This window comes from Polyodon spathula, chromosome 17 (assembly GCF_017654505.1).
Source record: "Polyodon spathula isolate WHYD16114869_AA chromosome 17, ASM1765450v1, whole genome shotgun sequence".
NCBI lineage: Eukaryota > Metazoa > Chordata > Actinopteri > Acipenseriformes > Polyodontidae > Polyodon > Polyodon spathula.
The window spans coordinates 26,050,761-26,073,897 of record NC_054550.1 but is presented as its reverse complement, the minus strand read 5'-3'; the positions used below and the strand labels follow the sequence as shown (position 1 = coordinate 26,073,897).

The window sequence follows — 23,137 nt, the reverse complement described above, 5'->3', positions numbered from 1 at the left end:
AATCAGTTTATGATTAATCATCAGCTTCTAAGAATTTAATTTTTTGGACCTTAGCTATCACAGCAAATTCATAACTGCAGTTTAATTTTTTGGACCTTAGCTATAGCATTTATATATATATATATATATATATATATATATATATATATATATATATATATATATATATATATTATTCGCTGTGCTTTTTTTTCATTATTTTCAAACTATAGCTGTTATATACGGGAATTACAATTACCTGTTGCTAAACCAGTAAACCTCAGACAGTCCGTTTGAGGGCTTCCTGTCTGCTACGTGGCAGAAGATGAGTAAATGGTTTCCTGAATTCTTTGCAAACAGAAGCCAAGTCATTTAAAAATACAGATAATGTAAACCACCCATTTCAAATATTGATTAAGGCCCACTTGTTTAAACTAAGAGAAACTTTTTTGAAGTGACTGTGATTAGGTTGAGCAGGCTTTTGCTTCCTAAATACTGCTGGAGTGGTTGGATTCCTTGGCACATGACATTGCAGTTCTATGCCTACAGTTTAACATAATCTCAATGGTTTAGATTTAAGAAAAAAATCATAAATAAGCTTATGCTCTGATTGAAATGAAATGCTTGGATGGGATCTGAAAGCCAGCATTGTTGATACAGGAAGGAGAATGATTTTGAAATGCTATTGACTTCCTGTTTCATGTTGAACCACCCTGCGTGGTTGTAGCCCTACGGGATTTATGACTCCTGATGCGTAACTAAAAATATCAAAACAATCAGGATTATATTTAAGAATGTATTTTAGACACGTTAAGCACGGGACATGGCAAAGTTAAACATTGTTTTTCTTGGAAACACAACAAGTTTTTATTTAACACTTAACTATGCTTTTCAGACAGTGCAAGCAACAATACAATTTCTGCAGGTACTTAGATATCTATACTGTAAAAGTAAAACAATAGATTAGAAACCCTCAATTCATGGCTAATGGGATGTGAGGAACACAGAGGCTGTATTTTCTGTTTCATTTCATATAATAACCTGACATAAAAAAAATGTTTCAAACACTTTAAAAACTTAACAAAGGGATGTATTGTAAGAAAAAGGTTGAAAAACGATTCAGAGAACAATCAGGTGAAATATAGTCGCAGAGAAAACCCAGTAAACAGGGCAAGCAATGTATAATGAGGGTGCATTTGAAATCCCGGTCTGTTTTTCCGATATAGTATTGCTGTACTTCTCCAGTAAAGTTTTTTCAGACCTTCCTTAACAACTGTACCTTGATACAAGAGAACTCTCGTTTCCCATACAGCATCTAAAGCCTTTTTCCATCAGCTGCTGGGAGTTGAAAGTAATTTGAAACCCAATCCCAATTGTTTCCATCAGCAATATCAACTGCACAAAACTAACACAAATCAGAGAAAAAAATGTTCAGTGGAATTCTTGTATATTAATGCAATAACCAACAGCTCATGTTTAAACATTTGAACTGGAATAATATGTTCATGTGGTATAATGTATTACCCTATTAAACACAACATTTTAGGTATTATAGACTGCTCATGATATTTCACCTAATCAGAGTGCATGTTTTGCCTTCTATATTCCAGGATACATCAAAGAGAAACCCTATTTATTACATCAACCGTGCCTCTATCAGTTTTTAGCACAGTTGAAGCCACCTGCTTTCCAAAGTCATACCTGAGGCATGCTTTCAACGGCAAACAGTCAATTCGAAACAGTGACATCACTGTATACCTCAGCCAGTTAATGGTATTCTCTTCATCTACCTTGTCAATGAAAATCACAATGGACTAGGCTGGTAAGGAATAGTAAGCAAGCATAGCTGAATTTTTATCTAGTGCATTAATAATAGAGCAGTATATAACAGAGTTACACGCCATGCACAGTGCTATAACCCTGTAATATATTCATATTTTAACAATTTATCTGCCTAAGGTTTGGGAAATGTATAAGACGTTTATGGTAAAAGCACTTTCAAAGTGATAATAGAAACTACTAACATTAATCGTAACACTGTGCAACCCACAAGTATTGGACCTGGCTTTAGACTATAATGCAAACACAAGATGATGCATGCTTTTATATTAAGTTGCCTTGGAAAATACCTCTGCATGCCATGTTAAATCTTTGTCATTTGCTAGGGCCTTTTTGACTCTGAAAAGGTCATGGGCTATCCACAACAATATTTTATTTTTATTTTAAAAAAAAAGCAACAAAAAAAACATTTAGATAATCTTTGGAAACATTGACAATCGTTAGGAGGAATAAAAGAGTATATATTTGACATACTTTTTGCATAAGAATATGTGTCTCATATTCTTATGCACGTTAACGTATGCTGCTATTAACTTACACCATGTATCCAAGGTTACCCTTATAAATAACAAGGTTTATCTCAAAGTGGTTTATTATGAACAAAAAATAATTTGTAATAAAAATAAATAGCAGGAGGTGCAACGCTAATAATACATTCAATCACACATTTATAGCACATTATACTACAACACAACTTCAAAAGCACTGCCCAATATACAGGTACAATGCTCCCTTTATAAGGTGGCCCTTTATACTGCAGAACAGGTTATAAGGTGGGTCAAGGCTCCCATTTGCACCATAATGCCATAACACTAGTAGTCTCATTATAAGGCAGAACACAATTAGCACAGTCTCTTAACTATAGCTCCCAACTACAGCATTATAAAGGGGGAGTACTGTATATTGCTGTGTGTTTTAAGAGTTTTTTGTGCACAACATTAGCATTATTTTTCCCCATTGAAATAAGGGAGAATATTATTTCTTTCTGTTACCTCACAGTATGCAGTAAAGGAGCCTCTTTATTTGTGTTTTCATGTGCAAGCTACTATATTGATTTCATAAGCTATTGTATATTTGATGGGGTGGATGTTTGGATATTTCTATGGCAACTGCACAGTTACATATCTTGAAACAAAGTTTATACCTGCAACACCCCACAAATCCACCGCTTACAAGGGCCAGAGAGAGTGCAGATTTGGGTTATTTTGCCATGCTAGACACACACCCTTCTCTGGAATTTAATTGATTTAAAATATATATGTATAAAATCAGTGAAAATTGGTACAAATAATTTATTTGTTTTCTAGTTAATTATTGGGGTAAACAGCTGGGGAAATACATTTCACTTGAAGGTATCGTGCATCAGTTCTGAGATTTTAAGCAAAAAATGAATACTAAACTTTTACCTATATATTAGGCTTCAACAGTGAAAAGTGCATACATTACAGCAAAACACACATTGTAACTGTAATGATTACAATTGTCTTAGTTATTGCTTATTTTTCCAATAGGAAGTTTTAATAGTGAAAGACGTACAGTATGCAATTTCATCAATATTCTGCAGACCCCAGGTATCAGAGAAAACATTTGGTTCTTACAATGTTAAATATTTTGAAACATGAGACTTTCCGACCTGTGCTTACCTACAAAAGAAACTCATAAACTTTCCAAAACTCATTAAGAGGGAACAGAAAGCAAAAATAAATATTGAAATAGAGTTTTAGGTGGTCTGTTCATTAAAAAAAAAACACATAGAACTATATAATGCTGAAATAGGCAGTTTTCTTCAAATAGGTATCTAGGAAGTTTTATAATACACATCCTGGTGTGTAGCATTATTATTAAAAAAAAAACAAAACATTTTAAACTTTATTTTTCCTTTGTGATTTATTTTTAAATATGAATGTTTTGTCATTCTATGTACAATTACAAGGAATAAAAGCCACTAGAAGCAGTCATTACAGGTTTACTGCAAGTTTGTCAATAGCTGCTCTTTTTATTTTTTCCAGTACTGGAACGGAAACTGTACTTTCAGAAAAGAAACCAAATGAAACAAAAATTTCCAAAAAAAGGATCAAACAGCCCAACTCCTGGAAGGAGATACTGACTCCCTCATTGGTTACTGTTTTCAAGTGTTTGTGCAGGATCCACAGAGTTTTTTGAGGTCGGAAATTTGGGCAAACTGCTGTCAGTGCCTCTCTGCTGCAAGGAAGTGCGGCTTCGAATGTTAAGCAGCCCTCTACTGAGCTCCTTCCGAATGTTCTCGCTGGCCAGGACGTAAAGAATAGGGTTCATGGCGCTGTTGAATGTGGACAAGCCCAAACAAATTGTATAAGGTATATAGATTTGATTCCCAAACCTACAGTTTTGTCCCTCTTCTAGAATGTGATACATCACGGCTCGGACTAACAGAATGATGTGGTACGGACCAAAGCAGAACAGAAAGAGAACTATCACCGTGGTCGCCAGGCACTTGATCTTCTTCTTCGATCTACTATGCAGGCCAGTGCTGGCTTGAATATTTGTTAGGATGCAGTAGTTGGTGACAACCAGGATACACAAGGGAAGGAAAAATCCAATGAAGAACCTGGCATAGTTAAACCCTGTAACTATTACAGAGGCTTTGCCTGGCTCAAAGCATTTTTGGTCGGCCTGGCCTGTGTCGTTTTCTTTCATTGTGAAAACGGGGGCATGGCCGATTGGCACAACTATGCAGATGATGCACGTGATGATGGCCGCCAACTTCTGCTGCCTCAAGCCCCTGGACTCCACAGCATAAACCACAGCCACATATCGGTCTATAGAGATGCAGCACAGGAGGAAAATGCTGATGTACATGTTGTTGAAAAACACATAGCCTGTGATCTTGCAAGTCATAGGACTCCAATGCCACGTGTGGTCATTGTTGACATAAGACATCCAAAGGGGCAGTGTGGACAAATACATCAGGTCACATATCGACAAGCTGAGAAGGTAAATCCCCAGCACGTTTTTCCTACGGACTTGCTTGTACGTTAAAAGTATAGTCACAAAGTTAGCAGGCACTCCAATGATGAAAACAATGCTGTACAACACAACTAACGGAATCCTGTCCTCATCATAAGGGAGTCTGCAAGTAGTACCCTCGCTCGAATTATTAGCCATTGTTTCTGTCAATTTATTTCCAGCTTCTTGATGCTCCTAGAAGAATAAAAAAAGATATCACAGTTACTTTGCATGACAGAAGATCTACAGTACTGAGAAGAAGCATTAGTAGCAGTAGTGTTCAAATCCTAGGTTTCTGAGATGAAATTATTAATGCTATTCTCACTACTTTCTGTTATTGCCTCTGATTGCAACTTTTTATAACAAACGCCCTCCATATACAACCTGATGCTATCAGTAACATGTACAATGTGTACAAAACAATCTCCTAATCACATTTTAACACAACTGGATGTGACATGAGAGCATATGTTACTGGAGATAAGCTTACGGTTTATAAATGTTTTACACATTGCTAACAAAGGAAAGCAATCTGGATCACAGCTAAGTAGATCAACATACACCTATTCGAAAACAAATTGTCATAAGAATTTGTACTTTTACTTAAATGTTGCTGCCAAATGCGTGACGTGGCCACTGTTTGAGAAACTATTAGGAGATGAAGTAGACATGTCAGTATTAATCCTCTAAACAATCATATAAAGAATTGAGCTATGCATTGGATTTACAAGACTTTATATATTTGACCAGATCACTCTCCCACCTCCAGCCGCATGGGATAATTATACATATACTATTAATTATAACTATTAATTCTACCCTGTAGTCTGCTAATAGTTATGAATGGGTTTAATAAGGGTAAGACACTGGTATTATAAATATACAGCATACAGTCTCGGATTTCTTTTGTATATAAATTGGGTGATTGTGGGGAATCCCTATCTCCATGGGAACTCCAGAACATTTGTTCATGTCAATTAAGAAAACATTAAAAACATAGCATTATTGTGATCCTTTGTTAACACAAGGGCGTTCCTTCTAGAAACTGAACACCCTCCTGTTAAACAGTTAAGTGTGTATCTCTTATTTTAAATTTTAAAGACGACCTTTGTTATCTAGTAAACCTATTCACAACCTGCAGGATTGAACAGCATGCTAAAATATATGCTATTCATTTTAATAATTTTGTTACAGAACCATGGACTGCCGAATCACTACCAGGCTGTACTGTGTAACATGAAAAACAAAAACAAAAGTTTGAAAAGGGAGTGTGAAGAAGCCATTTATAACCTTCTCTGTGGCTAAAACAGTCACACAGTGGCAAGCTGGTTTCAAGTGTGAAGGAAGCTTGTGTCCCACAAGATTAAACTATTTCTGCTTCTGTATGCAGCAAGAATAAAAGCAGAAAACACAGACAGGTTCCTCCTTACTGTATATCTCCAAATGTTCTCAATAACATGTGCTAAAGAATGTCCTGACCAAGTTTCATCATATTTGGAAATTGTAAAGTTCTGAACATACACAGGGACAAGTGAACGGACTGTCCCCTTTTTACACATACCTGTCACGGGTGCATATTCCAGCATATCAACAATACAGTTAAAACAGGTTGTGATTAAAGAAATATTTGCAGCAACCAGAAGAATAGTCTGTTTCAGCAGGCAGCAAAACAAAAATTAACTGAGTCCGGTCGTTTCAGCAGGCAGCAAGCAAATTGTAAAACCTTAGACATGGATTTACAGGGTATAGGCACTTACTAACTTTGTCTGTCACATACATGTCATGTACAATTTATTATATATATATATATATATATATATATATATATATATATATATATATATATATATATATATATATATATACACACACACACACACACACACACACACTGAAACGTGCTGTATGCTATTCATGTATATATCGTATAACTAAGTAAGATATAAATTAACTATAAATCAAACTAAACTGACAAAGAGAATTGACATGTCCATATATACTGGTAAAAAATAAACAGCAACACTCTAGGACAATGTTTTACGTACCAGAGGCATATTTTCTGAATAGCGGATACAGCAGTTCAGAAGTTATCTGCCTGGCACAACTGTTAAATGATTGATACACACAGCTTTCTTTCCACAGTAATAGTAATAGCAAAAGCCCTTATGCTTTCAGTTACACTCACAAGTAGAATGGGTATGCAGCATTCCCTTTAACTGCGTATTTACAATGTATCCAAGACTAAAATGATAAAGAATGTTTATTGTTCAGACTTACCGTTTTGCAACACCTCTTTCTCCGTACAAACGCGCCACATCACATTTCCTTGTCCCACTGTGATAGAGCTACTTCGTAATTGCTACTAGTACTGTACTTTGTGTACTACGGTTCAGTACTCTGATTACTGAATCATCGTCTTAACCAATGAGATCAGTATATTTGGATAATTTTCCAGCCGCAAAGCCCTACAATACAATATGACTACATATTGTAAGGTGCACGGGAGGATGCAGCAGCAGGGCTTATGCGAGACTTATGCACTCCTTGCAAAGGAGTTTTTGATTTTGAACAGCGGTATCGGCGCTATGCTTCAGTGCGAGAGGTCCCGGGTTCGCGCCCACAAATATTGCTTGTAATTAGTTTACACTGACAATTGATCAGCAGATACATCTGATAAAGTCTTACTTTTTTTTTTAATCAAAATATTAGCTTTTGCATACATCAATGTATGCTCACATGTTCCTGCAGTCGAGAGATGAAACCATTTCAGAAGCCAGCCAGTCTCCCAGGCTGAGCTCTGCAGCTGCCCCTCCCTAGCAAGGTTTGAAAAGCACGTGCCCAGCAGGCAGTAAAATATGGAACAGTTGTGGTAATGGTCAGACAGTAGCTCCTCCTCTTTTCTGATATATAGAAATACTTTTTTGTTTTACTTTAGTACCATAAACTGAACTTTGTGACCAAATAAAAACTGTTTAAAGGCAGGATCCACAATATTAAAGACTTCACTTTGGCATGTTTAGCAGTGAAGCAGAGACACACATTGGGAGATTGCTGGTGTGCATGGTTTTGCAGAGCACCCCTGTGAGAGCTATGTAAATAACAACTCTATAAGCAATCCGTGGCAGCCAGTGCAGTGAATGGTATAAGGCAACAACTTACCTGTGAAATGGATTCCATATGATGAGCCTGCAAGGCGTTTAATTCATTTTGAGCGATATCTGATCACTCAAATGATTATCACCTCTTAATTCCTTCAGGGACGTTGGGGTTAGAAATGTGTAGAATTTATTTGTGCAATTTGAGACACGCAAGCGCCTGCCAACTGAACACCTGCTACAGCAGCTTTTATATAACTTTCCATTTCTTGTCCAAGAACTGTGTATTTGTGGCGTGAGAACGGAGGTCACTACAATAGGTAATCTAAACGTCAGCTGGAAGCCCCCAAGGTGTCTTCAATCATTTAAGGTAAAATCTCATAATAGTCATGACCTATTATGCGAAGAAAACTTGCTTCCTGCAACTAAGTTGCTTCCTGCGCCTGACTTTCACACGAGTCCTGATGATCCACTTCCTGTGTTGTTGCTATCTCACTCATCCATCTTGCTCTCCGTTTTCCCCTGTTATTGTCACGCACTCTTTCTCTGTGGTTACCTTGGTTTGTCTGCTCTCTGTAAAAGATGTCTGGCTCATTTCCACGTACCAATCTTCATCTTTTCACTCATATCATTTTCTTGTTGAAAATGTCTTTTTGGAAAGCCCCCAAAAGACATTTTCAACAATCAGTCTTAATGTAAGGGGAATGGCAACTCTAACTGCATGGTTTGTAAAACGGATATGAGAAAAAGAGAGTGATCTGTTTCTTTGATAATGTGGCAGTGAAGGGGTTTTACAAGGCTACAGAAAAGTCAAAGGACTCAATACAGACACCTTCATTAAAAGGTCAATGTCAAGGTCAGCAAAACGTGCAGCTTCCAGTGTACATGGCCCTTATTTCATCAAAGCCTGAGTGTAGGGCATTGACAGCAAAATTACTGTCACAAAACGGTTCTGTTGTGTGTATGACACAACTTTAAGCGAAGGGTACCGTTACATTTTGCCAAGCTTTTCTTTTATTTATTTTTTTATTATTATTATTTCTGCTAATTAATAAAATAAGTGAATACATTAACTTTATAATAAAATCTCATCATCATGTAATTTACATTATATTCATTGGCATTAGCAAGTATGAGCGTCCCTGTAATCAACTTAGTCCAGTCTTCCCAATGCAGTCTGTGTCAGTTTTTCCATCGGATTTGCTGAAAAATAAAATAGAAAATAAAATAGACCTACCATAATAACTCATAATTAACGTTTAGCATTTCAGAAGTTAGGGCTGTCCCTGTAGTATTTAACAAGATGTTAGAAAAGGTTTTTGTCTTGGCAGCTTCAACTTTTTTTTGTTAGTTCTCTCGCCAAACAGAAAAAAAACTCGACAATTTATATTTAGAAAATGAGTGTGAAATATTTGTGTATAGGAAGGTTAAATTCCTTTATTTCCTGAAGCGATTTTTCTTGAGACAAATAAACCCAATGACATTATGGATTAGAATGACATTACAAAGTCTTCTGTGTACCAAAAGAGGCAGCAGGTCATCACATGTTAACATGACAATATGAAAGCTTACTGTGTTGCTAAGGATGTCATCAATCTTTCTCTCTTCCGGGGAGCTCCTGTCTACTTTGCACCTGTACACCATCAACTGATGACGGTCCTTCATGTCTTTGTATGTCTGAGACAAAGAAATGGAACATGGTTTAAAAATACGAGGATCCCAAGACGTGCTTCAACTACCAGCTACACAGGAACTTCACAACCAGAGCAGAGCAACCTGATTATTAAGCTACTGGTTTTATATATGTACTGCGCACATGTGTATGAGTGATTGCACATCTGTATGCGTGCGAGTTTGAGAACTTGCCTGAAACACAGAGGGACAGATTTACTAAGCTTTTCATCCAGCGAAAGATTTATTTTTTGTCAATGATACTACCATGAATAAAATAAATATTTCAGTTATGAATTACTAGATTGGAAACATTTAACAGATTTCTCCTACATACACTGTATTAATGTATTGAGAAACTTGGCATGATTACGAAATATCAGATCTAATAAAATGCGTTCGATTCACTTTGTATATCACTTTCTATTTCAGTTGTCACATACTGGCGACTTTTTAAAACTCACCCGTGGACACAAAAAAGGCTCTCAAACATCTTTTAAACGTTTTTTTTGTTTGTTTTTGGTTTTTTTCTAAGTTCAGCTGGTAGGCCATGTGTAACCATTAACCTGTCCCCCTGCAACACTCTGTCCCCCCTGGATGCAAGCAATGCAACATTTGTGATTCTGAACAAGAATAATACATCAGTTAAGAGAACTGTGTTATTTCAGAACCATACCAAGTTAAGGCAAATGCATTTATCTCTGAAACTTTACTTAGGGTTAAATTAGCCTTGCAAGAGACTTTGTAAATGGATAATGATATTATATTATATATATATATATATATATATATATATATATATATATATATATCCTATATATTATATATATATTATATACTATATCAGTAGTTCATCAGAGTCAGCAGGATGTTCTCAAAAGGAACATATGAGTAAAACATACATAAAACAGACATCAGCAATGGAGCAGGTACCACAGACACCACAAGGAAGTGAAACTCATTGGCACATCAATGACAGTGTCTTTCTAAAGTCCTTTTCACATTGGCACTGATAGAGGTTCTGGCTGGCTGGCTGGCTGGCTGGCTCTCTCTCTCTCTCTCTCTCTCTCTCTCTCTCTCTCTCTCTCTCTCCCTCTCTCTCTCTCTCTCTCACACACACACACACACACACACACACACACACACACACACACACAGGTAACATGAAATAGCACTCACCCCGAAACAGTACTGCAAGTTTAGCACTTTTATGCACTTAAACTTTGCAATTTCTAAACTCATACAACCGGACGGCTAAGCCATTTACCGGTAACAAAACCCACTTGTACCTTACACACACACACAGGTACACACAGTACCTTCTCTTTATGTTTGACCACACAGTCTTTGGCCTCCACACAGACAGCCTATCAAACACTTGTAACCTGGTTTTATACCTTCCTGCTTAATCACAGGCAGGTGTCCCGTATTAAATTATATATATATATATATATAACACAGGAAAGAGATCTGTACTTACATCAATGATAACGTCATGGCACTTGTACTTCAATGCTAGATTTAACTTCAGGTCTGTGTCATCCACTAAACACACGTACTCCTGAAGCACCTGCAAAAGGTTGCCATGTGAAACTTAGGTAGGAACTGAAAGGCAGTATGGGTGACTGTCATAACGACAGACTGACATATTTCTTACATGCGTTTGAGGAACACTAAGATTAATGAAGCACTATACATGGGTCTAAAGAACAGTATGTAATATTTCACACTCGGTATGGGTACAGTAAACAGTCCAAATTCTAAAAATTCAGAATGTTTACCTCCTTGTACACTGCACTTAAAAACAAATTAACGCTTAAAAATAAATAAATAAGGAACACCTTGAAAAATATGCCCTCCACATGCAAGGACAATGAGTCTACTATGAACTCAATGGTCCGTTGCCTAGTTTACACCCAGGATCTACTTTGTTTCTTAGCTTGTTTTAGCACTGGCAGGTTTCACAGATCCTGATTTGGTCAATCTGATGTTACCTTAGGCAAGTCTGTTGTTTTCACTATTGGACTGTAAACTATGTGCTTTGTTTCTCACCAGCTACCTAAATACATCATTCTCTAGACAAGAATCATTGTTATTTTATTAACACTGGCCCCTTTTCTTTTTTTTTTACTTTATGGGCTTGATTTTCCATGTAAGGGGCAAATAGCCTGCAAATTCGCCTATATCTGGTACTTAACTTGTCTAAAGGAATCTCATTTTGCAAGCCTTGCATTCAAGTTGCAATGCACTTCCTTTGTCATTTGTGAAATTGCCCTCAGACCACATCTTCCTTTCTGCCATTAGCCACAACCTCGAGGTGGAATGGCCTAGGAAGGAAGTGAAACGGTGTAGCCTTCCAGAAAATAAGGGAAGCAAACTGAGAAGTTTTCCTGACCTAGTGTTGTAAAAATATATCATGGTGGCTATGACATGTTTCCCTCTATAAACAGCACATTTTAGATCTGTTTAGAGAATGCACAACAGGAAAGACTTTATCTTGTTAACTGTGAGCACATTAAGTGTGGCTAATAAATACAAATTTGTATCTTAATTTTTTTAAACAAATCAGCATTTCTGAAAAAAAAAAAAAAAAACAGCTTCAGCTCTTGCAAGTAAGTTATTTTAAAATAAATAAAGAAATGTACACACTAAGACAGACTTATAATCTTGTTCTCTTGTCTTCCTTCGGCAGTAAACAATGTGATTTATTAAGCACACTCACACAACACTGTAAAATAATCTGTTACATCAACTACCTGAATACTGCCAAGAGGCAGGCTCATCACATCTCACTGTCATCTTTTTAAATCAATGGATGTATTACATTTTTATATATATATATAGATATATATATTTCTGAACTGGGTAACTTCTGATCATTACCCTACTCTCTTAAGCCCACTGAGTAAATTAGACAACTTAACTAACAAACCAGAAATAAAAAGGTTGTTAACAGCCTACCTGCACTGGTGCACTGTTTTTATGCAGAATGTCAGCAACTCTGTGAAATCCTATTGGGGTTTTTTTCTTTGTGTAACCCAGCCAGTTCTGCAATGAAAAACAGTAGGGTCAGTCTAAAACTGGTTATTTCATTCTACACGCATTTATTTAATTACTTAAAACAGACTAAAAAAGTTAAGGAACAGCTGATATCTGGAGTCAGTACTGCATTTAAAATGAAGGAATTTGATATTCTTCTGTTACCTTTGTAGTAAACAGGGTGTCCACATCTTTCCATGCTTTCAGTTTAGCTCTGGCTCCCAGTGCTGCCAATAAATACTGTTTGTCTGAGATCTGGAAAAACAAGCCAAGTTTGAATGAACTCTTCTTTTCACAAGGGAGAAGGCTGTCAACAGAATACTACCAGCCAGGAGATTCTGGGCTGAAAGTTCAGCTCCTCCACTAACAGCAAGACTGTTAGTTTAGGCAAGTCTCCAGGCTCTCTCAAACTTCATTCCACCTAACTGGAAATACGCAGTGGGAACAGAGATTGTGTTTCTCAGATATCCTGGAGAAACATTAGACTGATATCACAAATCTCAAGACATAGACATGTTTTACCCCCTGCAATTTCCCAAGACAGGGCTCAGACATAGATTTTTTTTTTTTTTTTTTTTTTGTTAAGATATCATCAGGAATCAAGAGGAAGGATTTTTAAAGATTGGTGGCTGTGACTTTTTTTCCCCTCTGAAATATATTTAGCAAACTATAAAAGAGAACAATAAATCAAATGTATTTCATTTTCTTTTATTTAGTTGTATAACAGACCAGTACATTTTTTTTTTATTTTTTTTTTATCTAGCGCAGCATGCAAAAATTACAAAGGAAACCACAAGCTTTACTGTTCAAGACTTACCTTGAAAGTTTTTTTTATGTTTGCAGGGCTGCTGTACGTTCCCTTGAAGGTGAAAAAAAAAAAAAAAAACCAGTTACAAAACGTTCTTTATATTTCTCAATCCATATTGTCTGCCTCTTAGTTAGCTTTCTGCAGCCCTCAGTGGTACCCTGCACTTCCATTTCTGAGAAGGATAATTATACCACAGTGTGATGAAGTTACGTGGCTAGGAATCACAAGCTAACACTAAACAGCAGTCAGAGACCCCACGCAACAAGAACACAAAGGTTTTAAAAATGAAATCCTTTGTTTTTTTACTTTTGCTCATTCCTGTTGCATGGCAATAGTTTTGTTAAACTAAATCAAATTTAATATAAATTACAGAAGTACTAGACTAGGCAGTGCCTTTACAAGAGGAGCCCCATCACTGTTTAAAGCTGAATGGATCATTTGACATAATTCTTTTATATGTATAGGATATGTAGGCTGTCATTGCATTCTGCTGCTACTAGCAGTGCACAGGCAGAATTAATCTACTTACTTCAGATTCCCCGTAATGGTAAAAGCAGGAGTAGTAGAGTGTGGTTATGATGGGCATGTTTAAAATGGAAGCTTTTCTGGGGTATTTCTTGAATATCTCCGTCTGTCCGGCTCTCTCCAAGTGTTTGTCATTCACCTGTCCAAACGATACGAAATACAAGTAAAGTTCAGGCTTTTTCTTGTCCAAAGCAACCCTTTCATTTTTGTAGTTGTTGTATTTTACTTTTGATTGTTTCACAATTATGGATGAACACATTACATAAAAACTTAAGTGGCATAAAGTTGGGGACTACACAGCAATGGTTGAGAAAATGTACTTGAACACAGAGCCAGAGAGAGCACTGAAAATCGGTCAGAGAGTGGCCAGATGATGTGCTCCACATTACCACAACTTCCGCTGTGTCTCATATACTGTTCAATGCACTGAGTGTTGGAAGCAGAAGATCAAAGCACCATCAAATTCACTACAAGGGCTTTCTGTGAAAATCGTGATTCCTGGTGATAAGCTCTTAAAGGTGCAGAAGGCTTGTTGCTATTTAATCCCCAGATCACTCTTTATCAGCCAACTCAATATGATGACCAACAAAGTCACGGTCTTCCTTACCTCTACAATGATCTGTCTCTCCAGTAACGTGTAGTGATCCTGAACGTGACTGGCATCATCCACTGAAAAAGGGAGACTAACAAGAAAGCCAGGGCTTTACACAACAACACAGTAATATTCAACTATTTACAGCAACTTGTTTTAGTCAAAGCCGACCTTGTCAGTCTCACAAGCAGCTACAATGAGAAAGCTTTGGCCAATATAATGTTCCATGAAAAATAAATACATAAATATATGCAGACCAACAGAACAATGTATTGATGCACTTAGCTGCACATTATAACACAACATTAAAAAAAAACAAAAACAAAAAAAAACTCTTGAACACCTTTACAAATGGCTCTGAAATATTTATTTCACTTATTTTAAGCAGAAGCCAGTGGTGGTGAATTACATTTCACTGCTCTTGCACACAATTTGTAAATGTTAAATGAAGTTGGTTTGGGGAGAAGCAAATGTTATGCACTGCTCTTTTGCCCAGAGCAATGTACCGCACTGTGAAAAGGACTATGACAATGTCAAACAAGAAGTACTGCATTCACCACCATATTTAAAAACAAAATACAGTGGATACTGTGATACATTTAATAAGAATACAAATATGAATACATTTTAATTTAAAGAGAATCATCACATTTTTTTCTGTGTTTTTGATAAGTTGTTTTGACTATGTCATAGGTGTGTTACTCATCACAAAACAAAATGTTTCATGACAATCTCACCTAATGCAGCCTTTCAGGAAGTCTTTTCTTTGGACTTCATCTTTGATATTCAAATGCTCCTTGTACTGTAACAGCTATAAACAGTGCATTAGGGGAAAAAAAAAATGTTTTGTATATTATCTTCTCCAGGGGTGCATCACCAACAATAAATCGAATTACATCAGTATTCACCATCACTCCCTTTATGAAACATTATAGTTCAATGGTACTGCTTAAATCTTGGCAATTATTAACATTTTCTGATGACACTAACACAAAGTGGTTTTCAAATCCAAGCATTGGTGACCTCTAGTGGTCATTTTGTAGTTTTGCAGTCTGAGTACCTACTGCCCCGAGCCATCTACCTGGCTCATAAGGAGACATTCCTCACAGAGACATATTATCCAGAAATAACACTATATAATACCAGCAAATAAGGATACCTGCTTTCTATTGCAGATTGTGCAACTGCACTTTAGCCCTCAAGTTGGCTACTGGATCAATGTAGTATAAAAGTTCAGAGAAACAGAATTCTGTGCAAAGGAATAATATTGCAACAATACTGTAAGTATACTTACAGCCATATCTTCCGTCCTTCCTAGGGTCCTGCATGCAAACAGAATACATTTGTGAGATACTGTGCCTCAAACTAAGTAGTGACCCTAACCATTTGAGGGTTTTGTGTCTTACAGTCAGAAACATGTTATGTGGCGACTCTGTATTTATTAGAACTAGGGTACATGACTGTCAAGTATTACTAACTATTCAACATCACAACCCTGAACGATAACTGGAATCAAACCCTTTCATTCTCTGGATTTACTGGCCGATCAAAGCAGTGAGGCAACTATCCATTATTAGCTAACAAAATAATTGTGGACTGCTTTCACTTGAAAAATTGTATCTGGTACTACACCAAGTCAATGAAAGCGGTGGTTGTACACCTTTAGTTTCAAGTAGTTGCACATGCCTCAAGTGCAGTAATGGAGCCCATCAAGCCTAATCCATTTTTGACTGTTTTAGAATGAACTTCAATCTGATTTCTTGTGGAGGCCTGCCTCTATCTCGAACGTTACACTTGTGTAAAGGTGAGATACTAGTTGTTACACCTGTGTAAAGGCTGAGATACCACGCGTTGTTAGAAAAAAGTCTCTGTCTGACAAAAGGCTTGCAGCTTCCAATATGTAAAAATAGCGTTATCTAGCTTACTTAAGCAGTTCCAGAAGTAGCTTTTGTTCTCCTGCTTCCTTCAGAAAGTGGATAAAATGCTGCAGTGCGATTTGTCTTGACACCAACTCCCGAAACAGGATTTCTGAAAAAAAAATATGTAAGAAAAACAGATCACAAAAAACACAACAAGAAGCAATAAGGTGTTTCTAAAACTCATTTCATGTCCAATTAAGTTTGTAGATCGTCTTCAGGAATGCTTTATAAAGGGGAAGTCGCTCTGCATGGAGTGCAGAATGCACTCTATAGCCTGGAGATCACTGGTTCGCATCCAGGCTATGTCATTTGTTGATTGTGACGGGGCGGCGCAATGCCCGGGTAGGGAGGGTTCAGATCAGCAGGGTAATCCTCGGTTCACCGCACACCAGCAACTCCTGTGGCCGACAGGGTGCCTGCGGGTCTGCTGTGGAGCCATTCAGATATGTGCTGTCCTCCAGCATTATAGGTCTGAATAGTTTAGCTGTGGACCTGCAGCACGAAAAAAGACGGCTTGGCAGGGCATGTTTTCGGAGGACCCGTGTGTCTGCCGCCATTTCTTAAAGTCAGCACAGGGGTTGCAGTGGTGGACCGAGATCAATACATACAATTGGCAATTCCAAATTGGGAAAAAATGGTGTAAAAAATCCATTGCCGACGACTACATTTATTAAAAAAAAAGGAATGCTTTATAAAATGTTAATACAATTTAAAAAAACTATATAATTTTCATGACTAAAAGAAAGTATATGGAGGAAAATCCTCCACTGAAAATACCATTATACCCTATACTTGGTTTAAGGACGACACAGTTGAAAAGTTATTTTATAGCAACAGGAAAATCAAAATCAAAAGCTTCATACAAGGAACTTTTCAGCTTGTTCCAAAGTATGCTTGTAAGATTTCATGGTTTTTAAAATCATGGGAGAACATCCAATAATCAAAAAGACAAAATAGGAGACAGCAATTGCTTAATTTATTATCCAGGATAATTTAAAGACTACAGCATGCTTACCTTTACTTAACGATCGCTTTAAAAAAATCAAAACCTGCAAAACAGACAGGAGGGATCACGGTGTTACTTGGATGAAGTGGCCAATCATAATCACAGATTCGTTCTGGTATAAAATGTTACTTTGAGGTGTGAAATCCATACCTGTCAATAGATCATATTCAGAAAGTTTTAACTAAAGCTAAAGGGGGCATTCTGATTCAATGGATTTAAGAGTCAATGTTTTTTTTTTGTTTGTTTGTTTGTTTGTTTTGTTTTCTTTACATTTTTGAATTTTTTTTAATGGCTCTTCAAAATTCTCTATGTAAAGCGTCATGACACGGCTTCAGCAGTGAAACATTATATACAGTCGGACCAAGATTGTTGGCGCTGTTATAATCCCTTTTATCTCAAAGTAAAAACTGAACCACTGAAACAGTATAAGCACTATACTTTAACTGTGGAATGCTTAATACACAGCCTCCCATAGCAGTGACATCACAGAAGGAGGGATATTAAGGCAGGGACACTCACAGCTGTGATGACGTTGCCATCGTGTATTTGGACGGCTTCATCCAGGAGCAGCAGCTTATCCTTCAGGGAGCGGAAACTCTCAAGAGAGTATGGCTGCAGCAGAACATTGAACACAGGGATGAGATACACGACCAAAGGTCGGAGGGAGGTTGGAGCAGAAGTCTAATTATTTAGGCAGCTATTCAATTTAACTCAACAGCTGCAGACATAAAAACTGCTACTGTTTCAATAATTATTTGTCTTTGTCTTCCAAGGTTATGTAAACAGTCACCTCGAACAGCACAGAACAGTCTTTTTAAAGTATATAAAACGAGAAGGGTCCTATTTTCATAATTTAATCCCACATGTACTGGTGGCCACACTCTTTATTATATTGGCCAAACAAACAAAAATTTTATAAGTTGCCAAACCCTAACAAAAGAAGGGAAATTAGTGAAACACAATGAAAGTTGCATAGAAGTTTCTATTGCAATTTCAAACAACATTGAAAGGTTGATTAACAGAGCGGTCTACTGTGGCTGCACAAAAACACCATGTGACGGTGGAAACCCATTTTAAGAAACACTGATTTAAACAGAAAACAACTTGCATTGCCTGCTGTTGGAGTGCCTTGATGTCTGCCGCACAGCCCATCCCAAAGCCTTTTTATTGAGGATGTGCGTTGGCAAAGACATAATGATGGCTATTGTCTAGACGCATTCTCCGATTTAGGCATGTTGAGTAACATGATTGAGAGTTCTTACCTTGCCCTTTTGCATCCTTTTGACTGTATCTTCTGGACTCCAGTCACTAATGTAGTCCTAAAAAAACACAGCGCAGTTGTCAACAGAGATAAAACCACAACATGCTCAAACTGTAAAATAAAATAAAGATGCTATGAATGACATATGCACCTTACGTGAAAATATTAACATCCTTACCTTGTATTCAGACTTTGGTTTTCGCAGCTCTGGGGCAAAACTTCTAACAGAGGGGTCGTTGGTAGCTTTAAAATGGAAGAAAGATGGAAGGTGTTTTTTTTTTTTTTTTTTTTTGCACTGACCAGGAATAAAGCAATAAAGAACACTTAATGAACATTATGGGAGAGTTACTGTTTATTAATATTGTAAACAACTAGTAAATTCAGAAAAAATACAAACATAGTGGGTTTGCAAATCTGCTTTCACTCCATACTTGCAAATGGGTTATGCAGTTTAAATTTAAGTCGTTTTTAGAGTTGGCATAGTTTTGTACAATACCTTAATATCCTTTTAAAAAATGTACATACACCTCCAGGACGGTAACCCATGGATACCCTGCTAATACCTGATGTCAGAAATTCACCTTTACTATGAAGAACGTCCTAGAGTCAGTATAGATATGGTAGCATCACCTTTCCATACGGAGGTCTTTTTCATAAGGATAGGGTTCAGTGCTACTTACAGTCCGAAAGTACCTGGAAATTCCCAAGTTTGCTCCGTCCTAAAAACAAAAATGAGCCTCTGATTAGCATAATTTAAATTCTTATTATTTAAAAGTAGGCTTCACAGTAACACCAATTGCACTGCTTTTATTCATATGTCCTCAATATACTGATTACAGTATACAATGATTACGGGGGAACCAGATTGGAAGCATTTCAATTGGTATGTCAAAAATCTGAAAGATCCTGAATGCAAAATTCATATTAAGACGGGCATTGTTTTTGTGTTATCCAGCTCAAAAAGGTTTAGGCTACAAAGAAAAAATCATATTAATTAAGAGCCGTATTTTACCCTTGCTTGATTATGGTGATATGAACAAAGCAGCAAGATTTGTATTAAAATGCTACCCTCAAAACCATCACTGCCAGTTACTGGCTTCTTTAAATTGGACGTCACTGAATTGTAGAAGGTAACTGCTCTGGGTACTTTTTGTGTGTAAAACTACAACAGGTCTGTTGCTAGGTTACCTAGGCTCAATGTTACCGGTAAATATACCTAAGTACAGTTTACAAGCTAGTCTTACACGTACTTATCAAGTGCCTTGGAGAAGGTCCTGTGTTGACTGATCGGCATTTAGTTGTAGAGCCCCTATGGCTTGAAATTGGACCACAGTATTTGGGTATGACAGTGCATCAGATAAATAACTCAAATGCATCAGCATAATGTAGAATAATGACTAAGATTATATGCATTTTAATGAGTAGGTCCCAAGAACTATCAATATGTAAATGTTTCTAATCCCAGACTGAATGTACGACATTGTTTTTAGAGTGGTGTTTTTAATTATATGAAACTGTTGCTGTCTGGTGCCCAATTATTTTACCCCTGATTTTCTCCCCAATTTAGAAGGTTCAGTGGGCGTCCTCCAATCCCATGAACAAGCCAATTTCATCTTTCATACCCAGGAACAAGACCGGGTGTCAGCAATCTCTGGAGGACAAAAGCCAGCCCTGCAGGCGTCCACTTGAGATTACCAGGCACCTGGCCGGTAGAGTCTGCTGTACAGTTTTGCTAGATTTAACCCATGGGAGCGCCAGAGCCAATGCGACACTACCTCCTGAATCCCCAGCGAAGACCGGTGCCTTTGCACAGCCAGGACGCAAACCTGCGCTCTCTTGACTGTACGACAACCCAGCACTCCACACTGCCGTGCTTTTACCAGGACAGCCACTCAGGGACCCCAATCAGGGATAACCTTCCAGATAACATGTTCTGATTGCACCTCTAGTTATTATAACCAAGAACTTGCATGGCCATCGTAAGATATACAGAAGGCAAAACCTTTAAATAAGCTGCTTAAGGAATAACTGGATCCTTGTTTGGGCAAGGAGGGAATCTGGGCTGTGGTCTCGATCTTTGGGAATCCATAATCTCGCCCTTCTCCTGTTGTCCTGTTACTGGAAGCAGTCTCTTTGATGGACCAGGAGATGCCTGTGAATAAACAACAGGATAAAGCACACTATAAACAGGGTCTCAAAAAAAAAAGAAAAAGAACACACTTTATATAATGTGTATTTGTGTATTATAATGTATTTGCAGGGTCCTACTGGCTCTCCCACTCCAGCTGTCGAACTTCTCCTGACCGAGATCATCTTCTTCATCATCATCTACAACCAAGATGCTGTTCACAGCCCTCTTCGTCTCCTTCAGCTGAACACACAAGTAAAAGCTATGAGTTCATTCTCATATTTGATACTGAGGGAAACCTCAGGGCAGTCCCGTGCACGTAAAGAAATATTAATATCAAAAGTTAAAATATATATATATATCTATATATATATATATATATATATATATAATATATATATATATATATATATAGTGTGGTTTAAAACTAACTTTTTGGATGCCGTCTCAGATGATAACACATATGGAAGTATATGGAAGTATTTTAGGAAGAATATCGAAATATTATCTTGTTTTTAAAGTTATGGGCTTATACAGGCAGAAGAGGCAGAGGTGCCAATGATGGATGAAAACAAGTCCTGAAATGGGGCCATGTTTGAGAGGTCAGATCTTTTAAAGTATTCAAGACATCTTGTTCAAACTCGCTATACACACAGAACAGCTCTTCCAGTTTACAGTGTCCACATATGACCTATTTGTGACCATGGATGTTAATGCAATGACACCAAGTTTCTCCAGGTTATCCAACAACAGCCAAAACTACATATGCAATGCCAGTGGCAGGTTGCGCTGTGAATGGGAAATTGTATTGCTGACTAACAGGAGTTTTGAATCTTAATAAAAGTGCATGGCAGAGAGATTCACACACCTTAGTTTATTGCTTACATAACATTAGAGTACCTGGGAGAATTCATCATCCTCATCCTCAAACGTGAAGGCCTTAAACTTTGAATTGTTCCAGTAGTCATCTTCGTCAGGTTTATTTCTGAGCATCTGAAAGTTTAAGAAGAGAATAATGTTGGTAATTGAGATTTGACGCGCTGTTTTAAGATTATTTTAGTTTCCTTAACTAAATCAATAGTCCCTGTATATTCGTTGTCACCAATTAATATTACATAATACATTTGGACACGCTTTTTAATGCTTTTACTGACTTGACTGTTCTTATCGGTATCATGGTTTGCGATGTGTTTACTATTATTTTATTTATTAACAGGTATTCCGGTATTCTGGTACTGTTCTTACTTCAACTAGGATTCGCGGTACATCGACACAATCAATCAATCAATCTATTTTACATAGCGCCTTTTATAGTGGAACACCATCAGAAAGTGCTTTACCAGATGCAGTAAATACAAGAAAATCCATAATACTTAATACAGATAAATGCATAATACATGATACAGTAAAAAATGCATAACATATTAAAGTGCAGTGGGCAGTACATAATACATGATAGTAGCAAAACACATGAAATAGTACGCTAAATACAGTGGAAAACACAAGAAAAAACGCCTGCCGTGTAAGTTTTGTTTTCGGCAGCTTCAATTTAAAAATAGATGTTCCTGATTTGGACGGTACACCTTTGTGTGTAGCTACATACACCAATATAGACGAGAAACAATATAGATCCCCTATATGTGCAAACCGAAGTGGCATTTATATATAAAAAATTAAAAAAAAACATACATGGCACCGTTACTTGGTTAAAACATTTTCAGTATAACACATTTATACTTTTATAAACAAAACATACAAATACTGTACCTTACTTTACATAACGCCCGATGCTTAACCTGCGTGACAAACACAACATCAGATTATCATAGATCTACTATGGGAGTTGTAGTTCTTTTTCAATAGAATGTCATTGAATAAATCATTTTGGGAAATCAATATAAAACTACAACTCCCACTAGTCTCTGTGAGCACAACTTCCTTTTACGTCGGCCTTGTATTTTTGATCGCAGCTGTCAAATATCAAAGTTCCACCCCAACTCTCTGATTAGAGCTTTGACAGTCAAGGATATGGAAATACATAGTTTTATTGACTGTGTTGTTTTAATTTATAGTTACATATTTAGGTATAAGCACCCACATCTGAATAAAAAACATAACACGGCATGACGATATAGAACGAAAAAAGGCACCTACAACAGCAACAACTATATAATAATAATAATAATAATAATAATAATAATAATAATAATAATAATAATAATAACGTTAAAGCGTTGATGACTTTGCAAGGAATTATGTCTGATGCTGTTTATTGTGTGGAAAAACATTT

The 23,137-nt window shown here is 36.9% G+C and overlaps 2 protein-coding genes across 2 annotated transcripts; both read right to left on the bottom strand.

The window, feature by feature from the left end:
• Positions 1–802: 802 nt before the first annotated feature.
• LOC121329861 (probable G-protein coupled receptor 132) lies at positions 803–7,960 on the bottom strand. Its single transcript, XM_041275815.1, has 2 exons — positions 7,081–7,960; positions 803–4,998 (listed from the first exon to the last, which is right to left on the bottom strand). Exon 2 carries the CDS (start codon positions 4,960–4,962, stop codon positions 3,931–3,933), a length of 1,032 nt encoding a protein of 343 aa, XP_041131749.1. The 5' UTR covers positions 4,963–4,998; positions 7,081–7,960; the 3' UTR covers positions 803–3,930.
• A 1,004-nt stretch (positions 7,961–8,964) lies between these two features.
• LOC121329864 (spermatogenesis-defective protein 39 homolog) lies at positions 8,965–22,687 on the bottom strand. Its single transcript, XM_041275819.1, has 20 exons — positions 22,615–22,687; positions 21,748–21,840; positions 20,988–21,090; positions 20,722–20,871; positions 19,400–19,438; positions 18,898–18,962; positions 18,721–18,777; positions 17,978–18,070; positions 17,468–17,501; positions 16,459–16,561; positions 15,828–15,855; positions 15,271–15,344; positions 14,549–14,624; positions 13,946–14,080; positions 13,426–13,467; positions 12,774–12,863; positions 12,531–12,617; positions 11,050–11,139; positions 9,471–9,575; positions 8,965–9,101 (listed from the first exon to the last, which is right to left on the bottom strand). Exons 2-20 carry the CDS (start codon positions 21,838–21,840, stop codon positions 9,081–9,083), a joined length of 1,485 nt encoding a protein of 494 aa, XP_041131753.1. The 5' UTR covers positions 22,615–22,687; the 3' UTR covers positions 8,965–9,080.
• Positions 22,688–23,137: the final 450 nt, after the last annotated feature.

Bases quoted from the DNA above. Each gene is read 5' to 3' on its own strand.
- LOC121329861 (XM_041275815.1), bottom strand. From the start codon at position 4,962: ATGGCTAATAATTCGAGCGAGGGTACTACTTGCAGACTCCCTTATGAT.
- LOC121329864 (XM_041275819.1), bottom strand. From the start codon at position 21,840: ATGCTCAGAAATAAACCTGACGAAGATGACTACTGGAACAATTCAAAG. The intron at 13,468-13,945 runs GTAAGTAGATTA...TTCACCTTCAAG, and splicing joins ACCATTACGGGGAATCTGAA to GGAACGTACAGCAGCCCTGC. The intron at 9,576-11,049 runs GTAAGTACAGAT...TCTTTGTCTCAG, and splicing joins GCCATGACGTTATCATTGAT to ACATACAAAGACATGAAGGA.